Raw genomic sequence first — 18,198 nt, 5'->3', positions numbered from 1 at the left:
TGGTTCAAAAGTCAAAATTAATGATAATTTGCAGTGATGAAAAATTATAGAAAGTTATGCAAATTACTGGTAAGAAATATATTCAAATTAATAAGTGTTATCGACATTTCTTTTTGTCCATCCTTCCACTCTGTCTAACTTGTTTTATTTCTAATATTTCCAAATTCTGATGAAAGGTCATTGATTTGAAGCTGGTGTGGCTTGCGGAGTATTACAACATAGAACATTGCAGCACAGTACAGGCCCTTCAGCCCAAAGTGTTGTGCCACCCTTTTAACCTACCTGAAGATCAATCTAACCCTCCCCTCCTGCATAACCATCAATTTTTCCCTGTGCTTCTAATGCCGGAATGTACCCTCCTCTACCACCTCTCCTGGTAGGGTATTCCACAAACCCAGCATTCTCTGTATAAAGAACTTACCCCTGACACTCCTATACCTCTCTCCAATCACTTTCGCATTATACCCCTGTATTTTTTCCACCCCTGGAAAAAGTCTGGCTATCCATTCTATCTGTTTTCTCTTATCATTTTGTACATCTTTATCAGGTCATATCTCATCCTCCTTCCAATCCTGTTTTCATATGCTATGCATAAGTATTTCAAACATGTTGTTTTCAATTCACCTCCCTACCGTTAGCTTTATTGACAGCTTTGTTATTAAACACGTGTTTACAAAGGGGCCAAGATGGAGAACTAAGCATTTTAAGGTATGGGCTCATCTGAAAAGCTGAGTAGAACAGTGTAAGTGTTTGCCCTAAAGGCAGTGGTGTTATGAAGGTAGTTAGGAATGTTTTATACTGAGTTTTGGAGGGTACACTAACACTAATTATAGGCAAACCTGAGAAAGAACAGGACACAGGTGATAGTTAAATGGCTTATAGGTCACCTAACCATATTTATCCAGAAATGTGTAGTTTGCAGTGATAGTAATTAGTAATTGTTACTTTTCATGCTTTGACTTTGGGCAGGGAGAAATGGAAGTTATCTAAGAGATTTTCATTGAAAGTATTCAAGACAATTTCCAAAAGCAAGACCTTGTGGAACTATCCAGAAAAAGCTGTTTTGCATCTTGAATTGTATTTGAAAAGTGGTCAAGTAGTAATCTCAGAGAAAAGAATTTTCTGCAGAAGAGAAGCTGCAACACATAATTTACCTGTTGGGTTTGATAATGTTTTTGGGTTTGAAAATAGAGTATTAAACTTATAGCCGGTTGCTTAAACTATGAGGCTACTGGAGTAAAGAAATCAATGTTTATTATAGTGGCTAATCAATGTCTAATATATCAAAGAAAGGATAATTTATGAAGAAGTGCAGCAAAGCTTCAAAGATTTGGAAAGGTCTTTATTAAAAAAAATACCAAAAACGATAGTAAGAACATTGGGAATTTCCTCACTTCTAGTCAGTGCAGATTGGGAACATCTCCTCCAAAATCACCATCAGTATAGGTGCACCACCAGGTTGTGTATTTAACCATAGCTCTGCTTTCTTTAGACTTATGACTGTGAGTCTAAGTACAGGTCCATTGGCATATTTAAGTTTGCTGACAACACTACTGTTGTTGGCTGAATTAAATGTGGCATATAGGAGAAATTGAAAATCTCGTTGACTGATGCCATGACAACAATTTCTCACTCAACGTCAGCAAAATGGAGGAGCTGATTATTGACTCGGAAGAAGTTGTAAGTTCATGAGCCAGTGCTCAGGGGATTGGAGGTGGAGAGGACCAATAACTTTAAATTCTTGTGTGACCACCACACAAATGTCATTTCAAAGAAGGCACCTCTACTTTCTCAGAAGTTTGTGCAGATTTGGCATGTTATTTAAAACTTTTGACAAACCTCTGCAGATGCACAGTGGAGAGTATCTTGACTGGCTACATCTCATCCTACTATGAAAACACCAATGCCCAATAAAGGAAAAGCCTAAAAAAGTAGTGAATACTTCCCAGTCCACAAAGAACGCTGCTGTAAGAAACACCAAAGGACCCAGCAATGATCCCTGCGGCGCACCACTGGTCAGAGAGGCAACCCTCTTCTACCACACTCTGGCTTCTCCCACAAAGCCAATGTCTAATCCAGTTTACTACTTCATCCTGAATGCTGAGCCTTCTTGAACAGTCTTCCATGTGGGAACTTGTCAAATGCCTTACTAAAATCCATGTAGACAAAATCCACTGCCTTGCCTTCATCCACTTTCTTGGTAACTTCCTTGAAAAACTCTTAAGATTGGTTAGACACGACCTACCATGCATGAAGGTATGCTGACTATCCTTAATCAGTCCATTCTATCCAAATACTTGGATATCTGGTCCCTTGGAATAGCTTCTGATAACTTTCCCGTAACTGATGTCTGACTTACTGACCTATAGTTCCTGGTTTCTGTTTAGAGCCTTTTTTTTAAACAGTGGAACAATATAACAATATAAAATAGCATCGACTATTTTCCATAGATACTGCCTGGCCTGCTCAGTTCCTTCAGCATTTTGTGTGTGTGTTGCTTGGATTTCCAACAGCTGCAGATTTTCTCTTGTCTGTCCCAATCCACACTTGACAGATCATTTCTGATGCCATCAAAATTGGCCTCTCTCCAATTTAGAATTTCAGACCTATCTCTTTGCATATTTACTTTGAAACTAATGGCATTGTGGTTGCTGGATGCAAAGTGTTCCCCTACACAAACTTCTGTCACCTCCCGGTGTTCCCCTTAAACATTTCATCTTTCACCCTTAATCCATGACCTCTAGTTCTAGACTCAGCTAACCTCAGTGGAAAAGCCTACTTGCATTTACCCTATCTATACCCCTTATAATTTTGTATACCTCTTTCAAATCTCCCCTCATTCTCCTACCATCTAGGGAATCAAGTTCTACCCTATTCAACCTTCCCTATAACTCAGCATCCTTGTAAATTTTCTTTCCACCTTCAATCTTATTGATATCTTTCCTTTACATAGGTGACCAGAACTGCACATAATACTCCAGGTTAGGCCTTACCAATGTCTTATGCAACTTCTGTACTAAATACTTTGATTTATGAAGGCCAGTGTGCCAAAAGCTCTATTTACCTGTGATGCCACTTTCAAGGAAATTGTATTCCTAGAGCCCTCTGTTCAGCCACACTCTTCACTGTCTTACTGCTTACCATGTAAGTCCTGTCCTGGTTTGTCCTCCCAAAGTGCAACACCGCACAATCGTCTGCATTAAATTCCATCTGCTGTTCTCAGCCCATTTTTCCAGCTGGTCCAGCTTTTCCCTACCTCAGTGAGATACTGTATACCTATCCAGAACCCTATGCAAGTGCTCCCTAAAGAATCTCCACATTTCGATCATACATTTCCCCGAGTACATCTGTTCCCAATATACGGTTCCAAATTCCTGTCTAATAGCAGCATAATTCATCCTCCCCCAATTAAATACTTTCCCATACCATCTGTTCCTATCCCTGTCCAAGACTATGGTAAAGGTCAGGGAGTTGTTACTGTCACTGAAATTCTCACCCACATAGAGACCTGTCCAGGTTCATTGCCTAGTACCAGATCCAGTATGGCCTCTCCTTTCGTCAACCTTCTGAAGCACACCTCACAAATTCCTTGTGTCCTAAGGATGTGCCAATCAGTGTTAGGGAAATTGAATTCACCCATGACACCAACCCTTCAATTTTTTTCATCTTCCAAAAAACTGCTTCCCAATCTGCTCCTCAGTATCTCTGTTGCTATTGGAGGTGGGGGGGGGGGGGGGGGTGATCTAGTGATTCTTGGTTCTGAGGCGCATGCGCGCGCGAACACACACACACACACACACACACACACACACACACACACACACACACACACACACACACACACACACACACACACACACACACACACACACACGATGATCTATCCACCACGTCATCTCTTTCCCTGCTTCCCTTTTTTTGAAACATTTAAGCCTCCAGACAAACTAGCATCTATTTCTGCTGTGAGCTTGTCGTTCCATGTACTGATTCATGATCTGAGTCCATCACCCTTGTTCCTCACACTTCTTGCATTAAAGTAAACACGTTTTAACCCATCCACTGACTGCTATTATGCCCTATTCACTGCCTGTACCTCCTCAGTGTCTCTCTCTACCCATTCTGTCTACACTCAGTGGCCACTTTATTAGGTACTAGAGTAGAACCTGTTGTGGTTTTCTGCTACTGTAGCCCATCCACTTCAATGTTTGTTGTGTTGTGCGTTCAGAGATACTCTTCTGCACGCCACTGTTGTAATCCATTCTTATTGAGTTACTGTTGCCTTCCTGTCAGCTTGACCCAGTCTGGCCATTCTCCTCTGAACTCTCATTAACAAGGCGTTTTCGCCGCAGAACTGCTGATGCCTGGATGATTTTTGTTTTTGCACCATTCTCTGTAAACTCTGGAGACTGTTGTACGTGAAAATCCCAGGAGATCAGCATTTTCTGAGATACTCAAACCACCCAGTCTGGCACCAACATGCTTAAAATCACTTGGATCACATTTCTCCTCCATTCTGATGTTTGGTCTGAACAACAACTAAACCTCTTTACCATTTCTGTATGCTCTTACGTGCTGATTTGCTGTTTGATTATTTGGTTAGATATTTACAATAATGACCAGGTGTGCAGATGTACCTAATAAAGTGGCAACTGAGTGTACCTTTACACCTACTACCCTAACTCTGACATGCTGGTTCTGATCCCCTGCCAGACTCGTCTAAGCCCTCCTCAACAGCTCAAGCAAACTTGCCCACCAGAATATTGGTCCCTTGAGTTCAAGTGTAGTCCATCCCTTTGTATAGGTTATATCTTTTTTCTCCTCTGACAGTCATCCAGCTATCTGCCTCCTGAAACTTAGCAGTGAATATCTAAAAACATAGAATAGTACAGCACAGTACAGGCCCTTCGGCCCACAATGTTGTGTTGACCCTTAAACCCTGCCTCCAATATATCCCCCACACCTTAAATTCCTCCATATACCTGTCTAGTAGTCTCTTAAATTTTACTAGTGTATCTGCCTGCACCACTGACTCAGGCAGTGCATTCCAAGCACCAACCACTGAGTGAAAAACCTTCCTCTAATATCCCCCTTGAACTTTCCACTCCTTACTTTAAAGCCATGTCCTCTTGTATTGAACAGTGGTGCCCTGGGGAAGAGGCGCTGGCTGTCCATTCTATCTATTCCTCTTAATATCTTGTATACCTCTATCATCTCCTCTCATCATCCTCCTCTCCAAAGCCCTAGCTCCCTTAATCTCTGATCATAATGCATACTCTCTAAACCAGGTAGCATCCTGATAAATCTCCACTGTACCCTTTCCAATGCTTCTACATCCTTCCTGTAGTGAGAAGACCATAACTGAATACAGTACTCCAATTGTGGCCTAACCAGAGTTTATAGAGCTGCATCATTACCCCGCGACTCTTAAACTCTATTCTTCGACTTATGAAAGCTAACACCCCATAAGCTTTCTTAACTACCTTATCTACCTGTGAGGCAACTTCCAGGGATCTGTGGATATGTACCCCCAGATCCCTCTGCTCCTCCACACAACCAGGTATCCTGCCATTTACTTTGTACTCTGCCTTGGAATTAGTCCTTCCAAAGTGTACCGCCTCACACTTCTCCGGGTTGAACTCCATCTGCCGCTTCTTAGCCCACTTCTGCATCCTATCTATGATTCTCTGCATTCTTCGACAATCCTCCACACTATCCACAACACCACCAACCTTTGTGTTGTCTGCAAACTTGCCAACCCACCCTTCTACCCCAACATCCAGGTCGTTAATAAAAATCACGAAAAGTATTGTAGCTCCTACCTATCACCTCACTATTTTCCTGAATGAGCCGTAGGTCATCTAGCTCTCTAGCTCCAGTTCCCTAACGCAGTCTGTATGAGCTTCTCGCAGATGTAGTAATCAGGAAGACTATAGATCTCCCAGATCTACCACATCTTGCATGAATAGCACCACTGGCCTACAGCTTCTCTCCACAAGTAACTCTTCCTGTGGTCTCAAGCTCTCAAGGAAGTCCCAAACAGGTCTTGCTCACTTTTTAAATCCTACCATTCTCTCCACAGCCTCCAAGAAAACCAAAACTTTGTAGTTGGGTTTGTAAACTTGCATGCCTCAATGACCCAGAGAGCTGTTTTTGCTCGAGTTATGGCTCTATCCTTTTGCTCTTGGTAGCATCACCCATGCCAAACATGTCAAAGGGTAGAGACCACACTAGAGTGGTAGAATGGTCTGCCATCCTCCAGTTTTGGGCGTTTATCCCTGACAGGTAGAACAAAATTGTTATAGAAACAACAATGAAAAATCCTATACTTGAGTGCATTGGTTTTCCTGAGTCTCCACCTGGGACTTGCGTGACTAACAGCAGTGAAAACCGAGGGGAAGGTACCGATACAATGAAGGAAGTCCTAAACACCACCGGAGAAGAAGATTGATTGTATCTGTTCTGCATTTTGTGAACAAGACGTAAACAATCCTATTGGACTGATGCCAGTGTTGTTACTGCTGGAACAATTTGGCAGTTAGTTAAGAAACACAACAGGATTTTGTTTGATCCCAATGCCTTTGCCATATTTGATATATTCAACTATTTTTTAATGTAATGTGCTGAAACACATCAATTGAACTTTTGTGATGATGGGTATCTCCAGGGAAAGCTGACATGGGTTATCCATTTGATGCTCCTGGCAGAATATGGTCACAAATACTCCAGCATGGACTTTCATGAATGCAGGTTAGAATTGTTGGGATAAGAATGTTCTTCAGTTGTGTAATTGTCCGCCACGCACAGTAAGATATAGGATTGTAGAGCTTCAATGTTATTTGTTGATTATTTTTGGCTTTAATATGGAATAGGAACTCTAGATTTGCTCTCCTGAATATTAATAAGCCAAATAGGTATTTATGTTAATCTGTCAGTTTCATAGCTATCATACCTAAAACTATTTCAGATTGCCAGATTAATAGCTAAATTTAAATTCCTCAGCTTAAATTTGGGAATTGAATCCATGCAAAGATTGTTACTGCATGTATTTAAGGAAATAGTTGTGAAATCACTCTGATTTTTTTTATATAAATGACCTGGATGAGGAAGTAGAGGGATGGGTCAGTAAATTTGCTGATGACACAAAGGTTGGGAGTGTTGTGGATAGTGTGAAGGGCTGTTAGAGGTTACAACGGGACATTGATAGGATGCAAAACTGGGCTGAGAGGTGGCAGATGGAGTTCAACCCAGATAAGTGTGAGGTGGTTCATTTTGGTAGATCAACCATGATGGCAAAAAATAGGATTAATGGTAAGATTCTTGGCAATGTGGAATATCACAGGGATCTTGGGGTCCAAGTCCATAGGACACTCAAAGCTGCTATGCAGGATGACTGTGGTTATGAAGGCATATGGTGCATTGGCCTTCATCAATCGAGGGATTGAGTTTAAGAGCCGAGAGGTAATGTTGCAGCTATACAGGACCCTAGTCAGACCCCCGTTGGAGTACTGTGCTCAGTTCTGGTTGCCTCACTACAGGAAGGACATGGAAAGCATAGAAAGGGTGCAGAGAAGATTTACAAGCACATTGCTTGGATTGGAGAGCATGCCTTATGAGAATAGGTTGAGTGAGCCTGGCTTTTTCTCCTTGGAGTGACGGAGGATGAGAGGTGACCTGATAGAAGTGTACAAGATAATGAGAGGCATTGATCGTGTGGATAGCCAGAGGCTTTTCCCCACGGCTGAAATGGCTAGCATGTGAGGACATAGTTTTAAGGTGCGTGGAAGTAGGTACAGAGGAGATGTCGGGCTAAGTTTTTACGCAGAGTGGTGAGTGCGTGGAATGGGCTGCTGGCGGAGGTGGTGCAGGCAAAAACGATAGGGTCTTTTAAGAGATTTCTGGATGGCTACATGGAGCTTAGAAAAATAGAGGGCTATGGGTAAAGCCTAGGTAATTCTAAGGTAGGGACATGTTTGGCGCAGCTTTGTGGGCCGAAGGGCCTGTTTTGCGCTGTAGTTTTTCTATGTTTGTAATTTATATTAGATAACACAGGGTGACCTCATTTATATGCATAAAGCAGTGAAAGCTTGCTAGACTGTGTTTGATCTGGTGATTTCCAACCTGCAGGTTCTTTCAAGAGTCCAAGAGTAGGTTGAAATCTTGTTGCTTCATGTTTGTTTATTGAAAGTTTAAACAAAAAGACAGGCACAGAGCGTGTGGCAGTAGTTACTACTAGGAGATGGGCAGGAACTTGAGAATCAAAGAGCTAAGAACAAAGAAAGATGGAGATTTTTTTTGCAAGAGGCAGACACATTTATACTGAGATTAAGGAAAATTCCTGAGTTAAGGGTTATGTACAAGAGGACACTTGGCCATTGTTTAACACTTGGCCAAGTTTAACACTTGGCCAATGAAAAATGAGGTGATAAACCATTATGTAAAGGTTATATCATTTTACCACCAGTAGGTGGAGTCTAACACCACATTGTGAAACATATAGATTAAAAATACAAGTTATATGTTAGTGAAGCTATAAATTTAGTCTTGCTAAAAGCTCATGAATTCAATTAATACTTCATTAAAACATAAAGAACAACTGATCCCATCAATCATTCCTTTGATTCTAAATCACACATTTAGAATCATGTCTGAACATTCAGAGACAGGAAAACTTGGAAGTATCCATGTTACAGAGTAATCAAAAACTACTTCAGTTGTATAATATCAAAGAATATATACATGTTCATCAAAGCATTTATAGCATTACGGTCAGCCCTCCTTATCCGCGGGGGATTGGTTCCGGGACTGCTCGCAGATACCAAAAAATGCGGACGCTCAAGTCCCTTATTTAACCTGTCCCAGTGTGGTGGTCTTTAGGACCCAGCGGAACTCTGGACTTTATTTAACATGTCTTAGTGTAGTGGACATTAGGACCTGGCAGCGCAGTTCTGAATCCGCAGTGTTTCTGTTTACGAAAATAATCACAATCACGATTGAAAATAAGGTGGGAGTAATAAAGCAATTGGAAAGAGGTGAAACGCCATTGGTCATTGGAAAAATGTTAGGCTACAGTTGGTCAACTATCGGAACAATTTTAATGGAGCATATGAAAGGCTCTGCCCCGATGAAAGCTACAATTATTACTAAGCAACGCAGTGGTTTAATTATTGAAATATGTATGTTACTTAAGTGTTTTATATGCATAGAAAAGTAAAATATGTACTATATACTAAGAAAAACATTTGACTAACTGGCACACTAAATAATACCAGATGTACCTGTTCTGACTTCAAATCCGACTTAAAGACAGACTCAGGAATGGAACTCATTCATAACCCAGGGACTGCCTGGAATTTTAAGTCATTTCTAGATTACTTATAATACCTAATACAATGTAAATGCTGTGTAAATAGTTGTTATACTGTATTGTTTAGGGAATAATTACAAGAAAAAATAGTCTGCCCATGCTCAAACAACGAGTGCTGGAGAGAGAACTTCCGGGTTTTCCCGATCCGCAGTTGGTTGAATCCGCAGGTAAGGAGGGCCGACTATACTTCATGAATGGATACATCAGGCACGCTTTTACAAGTTTGGATTTTTCAATGGTTCAGTTTAATTTCAGAAAATATATACAGTATACATCCTGAAATCCTTACTCTTTGCAGATGTCAACAAAACAGAGAAGGGAAAAAAACCCAAAGAGTGAATAACGGAAAAATGTTAGAACCCCATGAACAAGTAGCAGCAAAAGCATCAACCCTTTCCCTGCTCCCACTTGCTCCAGCAGAAGTATCAGCCACACCCTCCCGCCACCCAGCATGCAAGCAATAGCAAGCCTATAGAGAACATGATCTGCAATCCACCACTCTTTGTCATCTCAAGCAGGCTCTCTGTCTCTCACTAACAAGGGACTGCCACAGCAAGAGGAGAGGGTGTATCCACTTTCCAATGGACCACTCTAAGCAGCAGATACCTGTTGAGAAGCAGGCTGAACTGCTTGGGATAATTTAACACAATAATCAGCTAAACTTTCTGCCATACTGTATATATCAGCCCCTCTGAGATCGAGGGCTTCTGGTAGTGACATTGGTCACTCTGTTACCACTTCAAGTGGACTCAAGTTTTGTTTCCTTGCTTGGGGTTGCTCTGATGCTACATAAAACCAAAGAAAGAGCTGTAGTGATACTTAGTCAGCTGTTGTTTAGTGATGCCATTCATTCTTTCAATTTCTTTTGATGACTCTGGATGATGTGTATAATGAAAAGACCATTCAATGTTTATCAGTTATCAATTATCCACATAATTTTATCCTCCAGGAATTCAAGAGTGGAGTTTAAAATCAATAGGACAACCATTCCAAGGAGAAGTTGTAGGATGTCTCCCACCCAGAACTGTAATTTTCGTAGATGAGGACCAATTGGTCAACGGGTTTGTTTTTGATTAGTTAAATTCTCTGTCCTCCAACACCATATGCATATTTACGGATGTTAGTCAATGGTATGTTGCATTTTTGGGCAAAAACATTGGTTATGCATGTTAGTTCCGCTCCTGTATCCAGTAAGAATGAAACGTGTTCATTTCCAACTAGTAATTAACATATAAGCTGTCTGATTTTTGCTCAACCAGCCATTTCTTAGTTGCATCCCGACCACTGGTAAATTCTGTGTATCCTCTCCTTTACCATCCTTAACTTGATATGTCAGCTGTTTTATTTGCTGGGGTAACTCGTAACATGGTTGCCAGACCAGTTACCTCATCAGAGTGATCATCACTTAAGTTACCTGAGGTCTGTGAGTCAGTGTTATATCCATTTTACAGTTCCTTGGATTTCCCAAGGTGGCACTATGTCTGTGTTGGCTGCATTCCAACTTAAATGGCATGACTGTTAACACCGTCCATTGGGTTGGCAGAACTGCCCACTGAAGGCTCCTGCTGTGCATTGCAGCTTTCTTCCAGTCTGTTCTGCAACTCTGAACAGTGCATTTCGATACAGCTACATTTATCTTGATGCACTCTCACTCATTTAGTTAACAAGGAGATTTGTTTGTTAGAAGTTTTACTGTCTCTGTTATACTGTTACTTCAACATGTTCCACATTCTTCCTTTCCCCCAATTGATGAGTTAAATTATTAACTTGCTCAGTCAATTTACCTTGTTCTCGCTTTAGTTGACACACTTGAATCTCTAACTCCGCACGTTCACATTTAGTTTCATTTATTTGACTTCCTAGCTCGGCATGCTTAAGCTTTCTTAAGTTTTAATAATGCTGCTAGCACCCAGCCAGTTTTTTAAAAATTTCCTGACATTTTCTGTATCTTATTCTATGGCTTTTCAACGTCACTCAAAAGACAATTTCCATTAGACTGGGCATCAACAGCACATTTTTTTTAGTTAATCACACAAAATTCATATACTTTATTCAAGTAAGTTCTCAGGAAATAGAGGTGCTGGTGAGCTTTCTTGGCTTTTGCATCAGCGTAGTTGGACCAGGACAAGCTAATGGTGATACTTTCTTCTCGGAATTTAACCACAATAGCCTCTTATTCAATGTCAGCAACACTGAGGAGCTGTTTATTGATTTCAGAAGAAAACTAGGGACCATGAGCCAGTCCTCAAGAGGTCAGCAACTTTAAATTCCTCAGTGTTATCATTTCAAAGGACCTGTACTGGGCCCAGAACGTAAGTGCAATTACAAAGAAAGTATGGCAGTGCCTCTGCTTGCTGAGGCATTTGCAAAGATTTGAAATGTTATCTAAAACTTTATTACCCCTCAACCATCAGGCTCCTGAACCAGAGGGGATAACTACACTCATTTTCACTTGCCCCATCACTGAATTGTTTCCATAGCCTACTGTATGTGCTTACTTTCAAGGACTCTTCATGTTCTCAGTATCTATTGCCTAATTCTTTATATTATTATTATTTCTTTATTTTGTATTTGCCCAGTTTGGTGTCTTTTGCACACTGGTTGTCCGGCCTGTTGGTGTGGTCTTTCATTGATTCTATAATGGTTATTGGATTTATTGAGTATGCCTGCAGGAAAATAAGTCTCAGGGTTGTATATGGTGACATGTATAGTACTGCTCAAAAGTCTTAGGCATACACAGACTTTTGCATAGTACTATATTTGTTAATACAAAGTGGAGAGCGAGTTTGTAAATCTGGTAGGAGCAAAGGAATAGCAAGGGTGGATTGCTGTAGGAATGGTGTGGGACAGGTGGCAGAGGAGTGTTGGGACTTCGGGTGACCTGAGACACCAGGCAAAGTCATTTGACTCCAAACAATTGGTTTATTGATCATTACTGAGGCTTCCCGCTCTGTCCCCTCTCCCTTTCCCCTTTCCTAGCCATGATTCCCCTCTTTTTGTGGCAGTATGTAATATGTAAAATTATTGTTGTACTGTGCAGATGTCTTAGGCTCCCTAACTATATATGTGCCTGAGACTTTGGCACAGTACTGTATGTACTTTGATATTAAATTTACTTTGAACTTTGAAGTTTTGAGCTGTCAGTCTGAAGCTTTTAACAGTCTTGACCACTTTACCATTAATGATGACAGGAGTATGTGCACTATCCCCTTTCCTGAACTCATTCTGGCTTTTGCACCCTTTCTTTCCAGCCCTGATTATGGATCTCAGCCTGAAACTTTGGCTATTTATTCTCCAAAGAACCTGTCTTGCCTGCTGAGTTCCTCCAGCATTTTGTGTGTGTTCAGTGACCAGTTCCTTCATTTTGCTGATCTTGAGGGAAAGGTTATTGTCATGGACGTACATTGCTAATTACTCTTTCTCCTGTAATCTGACTCATTATTTGAAACCCGGCCTGCTACTGTGTACCATCTGCAAAGTTGTAGATTGTGTTAAGCTGTATCTGGCTATATGGTCAACAGTGTACAGGGAGTAGAGTAGGGGTCTGAGGACGCAACCTTGTGGAGCACCGGGGTTGTAAGTAATTGTGGTTCGATGTTGCTGTCTATCCTTACTAATAATGAACAGTCTATGTTTTGGGCTGACATCTTAATTAGGACTGGAAAGAAAGAGGGCAGAAGTATGGGGTGAAGATGAGGAGCACAAGTGAATAGGTGATTAGGTGGCCATTTCCTGTATTAACACATTGTTAAAGTTGTATCCTTGCCAATTAATGCACAGTTCAGGACCGGTCTGTTTTTGTGGGTGACTATCACACTTTATTCCTTAATGAGACACTGCCTTGAACTGTGATCTGAGTGAACACAACTGTAGTGCACTATCTATTTTACCATTCTGTGTCTGTTGCGACAGTCTCTAACGAGGTGCCCTGTTTACTAATTAATATACAAAGCAAATCCTCCGTGTCCTTGTAGTAGCTGCGTACGCTACAGCTGCCTCTTTCCCCCTCCTCAAATCTTTCTTCCCAGCTCATGATACTGTTATGGAGTAGGTTGATCCCACTGCTGGTCAAAGTACATTTATTATCAGTTACATATATGTCACTCTATAGAAGTGTAGAAAACCTACAGCACAGTATAGGCCCTTCGACCCACAATGTTATGCTGAATGTGTACTTTAGAAATTACTTCAGGTTACCCATAGCCCTCTACTTTTCTAAGCTCCATGTACCTATCCAAGAGTGTCTTAAAAGACCCTATTGTATTAGCCTCTACCACTGTTGCCGGCAGCCCATTCCACGAACTCACCACTCTCTGTGTAAAATAAAAACTTACCCTTGACATCTCCTCTGTACCTACTTCTAATCACCTTAAAATGAGTCCTCTCATGTTAGCCATTTCAGCCCTGGGAAAAAGCCTCTGACTATCCACACAATCAATGCCTCTCATTATCTTGTATATCTCTATCAGGACCTCTCTCATCCTACATCGCTCCAAGGAGAAAAGGCCAAGTTCACTCAACCTATTCTCATGTCACATACTCAACCCTAAGGAACCCATATGCAACCCTAAGATTTATTTTCTTGTGGGCATTCACAATAAATACAAAGAAACAATGGAATCAATGAAAGACCACGCATGACAAGATAGACAACCAACTAATGTACAAAAGATGACAAAAAGATGTAAATACAGAAAGAAAAAAATTATAATGAATAAATAAGCAATTAACATCCAGAACATGAGACGAAGAGTTATTGAAAGCGAGTCCATAGGTTGTGTTCAGTTCAGTGTTTGGGTGAGTGAAGTTGCATGAAGTTATCCCCTCTGGTTCAAGAGCAGAATGGTCGAGGGGTAATAACTGTTTTTGAGCCTGGTATTCTGGGCTCTGAGGCTCCTATACCTCCTTCCTGACAGCAGCAGCGCGAAGAAAGTATAGCTTGGGTGATGGAAGTTCTTTATGATAGATGCTGCTGTCCTGTGATAGCACTTCATGTAGATGTGCTCAGTGGTCGGGAGAGCTTTACCTGTGATGGACTGGGCTGTATTCACTACTTCTTGTAGGCTTTTACGTTCAAGGACTTTAGCGATTCCATACCAGGCCGTGATGCAAGCAGTCATTATACTCTCCACCGCACATCTATAGAAGTTTGGCAAAGTTTTAGGTGACATGAACCTATGCAAACTTGTAAGAAAGTCGAGATGATGCAGTGCTTTCTTTGTAATGGCACTTCTATGCTGAACCTGTGACAGATCCTCCTGCGTATTCTTCATAAGCCCAGTATTTCTGCGTCCATAATCTGTGATGGGTTCATCAGCTTTCTGAACTACTAACATTGTCAGTCCCCAATTACTCTCATCTTCCCCAAGTCACTGCCTTACTCACCCCTTAAAGTAGTGATCCCTCTCCACATTACTGGCACTACCACTACTAGTACCCATGTACCGACCAAGAATTCTGGGCAGTACTGTCCCATATGTTCCTCAGACATTTTGCTTTAACCAATATCTAAGCTTTCAGGATGTATTCTAATGAATTTCAGTCATACCTGGGTATTTTTGCTGGCACTTTCCTGCCTGTCAACTTCCTGGACCCAGTATCTCCCAATCTTCTTCATAACCTTCCTCTTTGGCTATTCCCGCGACTGCTACCTGGTAAGCATTCACCTGTTGGACCCTTCTCCATTTATCTCTCAGCCTATCTGTTATAAACTTCTTTCGATCTACCCGATGCAAAGACACGACGTACTATGGTGAAAGTAACTTTAACTCTTTATTAGCAAGTTACTCGAGAGAACCCTCTTTAAGCACTCTCTTTCGGAAGCTGCTTCGAGGGTCTCTGCCTTCTGAAGCAAATACAGTTCTTTTTATATCATGCAGTCACCTACACAGATACATGTGGGTTTACCCCCGGCTTAGTTTCTCTACAGATGAGTATTGTTAATGTTATCAGTTATAAACTGTTTGTGTAACAGTTTTAATTGCTACTATGTCTGGATGCAGACATGCACAAGCCCACCACCCAAAGTCTGCTGCCCTTGTAAATAGTCACTCCCTCTAATTGCTTATCTTGCAGGTGCCATAAGAAACACAAAGCACAATATATTTCTCACACCAAGGCTATTGTCACCTGTTCAGCTTATCTTATGGGAAAGCATTTGTGCATTTATACTCTTTTTCTCAAGCTCAGCTTGTCTCATGAGAAAGCATTTGTGCATTTATAATCTTTTCCTCAAGCTCATAGCTGCTATGACCTTTAAAAAATAGCCAGGGTCACAAGCGGCCTATGAGATGCTAACTTCTTAATATTACATATCCAGGTCCTTCATTGTTGTAATTCCTCTTTCTTGCTCCTGTCTCTTTTTCTTTGCATGCACTCTATTTGCAACCCACTTAACACTTCTCTATACTGCTATTTGTGTATTATGTACTTCTTGCTGTGCCTGGCACTGATTACTCTCTTGCAAGTATTTCCATGTTATTTCCAGTCCCAAGTAGAAGGCGAAGATGGGAAAGGGATAAACGGGATAAATTCATGAGTTTTCCCCTTTGAGCCATTGCAAAGGTTTTCTGACACATACACACAAATATACTCTCATACAAAAAAGTGTAATGCTTTACATTCTCCTGAATAAGTATGTCCACTGGCCATGTAGTGAGTCACAAATCTATCCCAGGCAAGCCCCCAAATGTTGTGGCGAAATTGAGTTACACAGAAGCTGTAACTAGGAGATAGAAAACACGATGCAACAGATCTTTTGGAGGGGAAACTAGTTCTAGTCTCCTTTCACAATGTTTTATACATTATAAATGCAAAGAAAATAATAAAAGATTAACTACAGTTTCAATGGCTATGATCACCTACTTTAACATTTTTTATAGACAAGTAACATTGCAACATTACATAACTATAATAGTACTGCATCCCAAATATGGAGAAGAATAAACCGTCGACGTTTTGGACTGAAACCCTTCATCAGGACTGATAGATGCTGCCTGGCCTGCTGGGTTCCTCCAGCATCTTGTGTGTGTTGCTTAGATTTCCAGCATCTGCAGATTTTCTCATGTTTAAGCATCTGTGAATATTGAATATAGGTGGTTTGTCGAAAGCTGCTCAGCACAATCTCCAAAACCTACCTCTTTTGTTAGAGTTGAGGAACAGCTCCCTGACCATACAACTAACCTACAGTAAATGTTAAGTGACACAATTATCTTGCCCTGAACTGTGCATTGACTGGCATGTAAATGCTGTTGAGAAGGAGAAGAACTGAAAGATATTGAGATAAGATGGACTAGGAGAAGACAGTTGTAGTGTAGAAACACCTGCACATTGCCCTGGTGTATTATTCTCTGCTGAGATGAGTACAACTACTTCCAGTTCCTGTGTGGTAATTCCAGATGTGAAACTCTTAATGACGCAAGAATGGTATTTCGTACTTTTTTCATTTTTTTGTAATAATTATATCCTTGATATGCTAAATACTGCTATGGCTTATATTTACATATTTAAGAAATTCAACTGCATTTATTTTTGGTCATATTAAATTCTCAACATTTTGTGATTTAGGTGCCAGTGAAAGTGTGGGGAAACATATATTAGAAGCATGCAGCAACAATCTGGAGATGGCTGTCACAATGTACCTGGATGGCGGTGGAATAGCTGAAGAACCCAGTACTAGTACAGCAGGGACGTCGAGTAGACTGCCTCCACAGTATGTTTTATGATTTTTTTAATTTGGTTGAATTGCTTAGATTCTGGGTATCTATTTTATGATATTGCTTTTATCCCCTTGCATGCCCCGTACACAACTATGGCCTCAAGAATAATATGCCACATATATAATGCTTTATCATATCCTCTAGATTTGGTATGGATTACTCTTTTATTTCTTTGCAGTAAGGGCAAATGTGACAGTCAATTTATGGTACAGAAACCTAATGAGCCATATTAACTCCAAGACTCTCAAAGTCCTATAATATAAGCTAACTAGGTCTCAATGTAACCATTGAAAGACTGCACCTCTCACAATGGAGTAAATATTGCCAGCAGAGTGTGATATATAATCTGTCATTAATCTGCATAACTGAAATATTGATTTATATATTTTAACCTGCATTCAATTTAAATGTATTCTAGTCTGCGTCGGGTCTCACCAATATATAAAAGGCCACACCAGGAGCACTTGTTACCTGCACCTGCCCTTACACTTCCTCCCTCACCACCATTCAGGGCCCCAGACAGTCCTTGCAGGTGAGGCGACACATCACCTGTGAGTCGGCTGGTGTGGTTTACTGCGTCCGGTGTTCCTGGTGTGGCCTTTTATATATTGGTGAGACCCAATGCAGACTGGGAGACCGTTTTGCTAAACACCTTTGGTTGGTCCGCCAAAGAAAGCAGGATCTCCCAGTGTCCACACATTTTAATTCCACGTCCCATTCCCACTCTGATATGTCTATCCATGGCCTCCTGTACTGTCAAGATGAATCCACACTCAGGTTGGAGGAACAACACCTTATACACCGGCTGGGTAGCCTCCAACCTGATGGCATGAACATTGACTTCTCTAACTTCCGTTAATGCCCGTCCTCCCTTCTTACCCCATCCCTGACATATTTAGTTGTTTGTTTTTTTCTCTCTCTCTGTTTATCACCCTGCCTGTTCTCCATCTCTCTCTGGTGCTCCCCCTTCCCCCTTTCTTTCTCCCAAAGCCTCCTGTCCCATGATCCTTTCCCTTCTCCAGCTCTGTATCACTTTCGCCAATCATCTTTCCAGCTCTTAGCTTCATCCCACCCCCTCCGGTCTTGTCCTATCATTTCGCATTTCCCCCTCTCCCC

General features: G+C 41.1%; 1 protein-coding gene across 2 annotated transcripts in view; it reads left to right on the top strand.

The window, feature by feature from the left end:
* The window catches only part of ubxn7 (UBX domain protein 7), a 107,325-nt gene that overhangs the window by 6,416 nt on the left and 82,711 nt on the right, over positions 1–18,198 (top strand). For both annotated transcript variants that reach the window (XM_059950614.1, XM_059950621.1), the window contains exon 2: positions 16,931–17,075. In XM_059950614.1, the coding sequence (XP_059806597.1) occupies positions 16,931–17,075 (145 nt within the window). The remainder of the gene's footprint in view (positions 1–16,930; positions 17,076–18,198) is intronic.

This window comes from Hypanus sabinus, chromosome 2 (genome assembly GCF_030144855.1).
Source record: "Hypanus sabinus isolate sHypSab1 chromosome 2, sHypSab1.hap1, whole genome shotgun sequence".
Lineage (NCBI taxonomy): Eukaryota > Metazoa > Chordata > Chondrichthyes > Myliobatiformes > Dasyatidae > Hypanus > Hypanus sabinus.
Note: the sequence above shows the minus strand (reverse complement) of the source record. Positions and strands in the feature narration are given on the sequence as shown.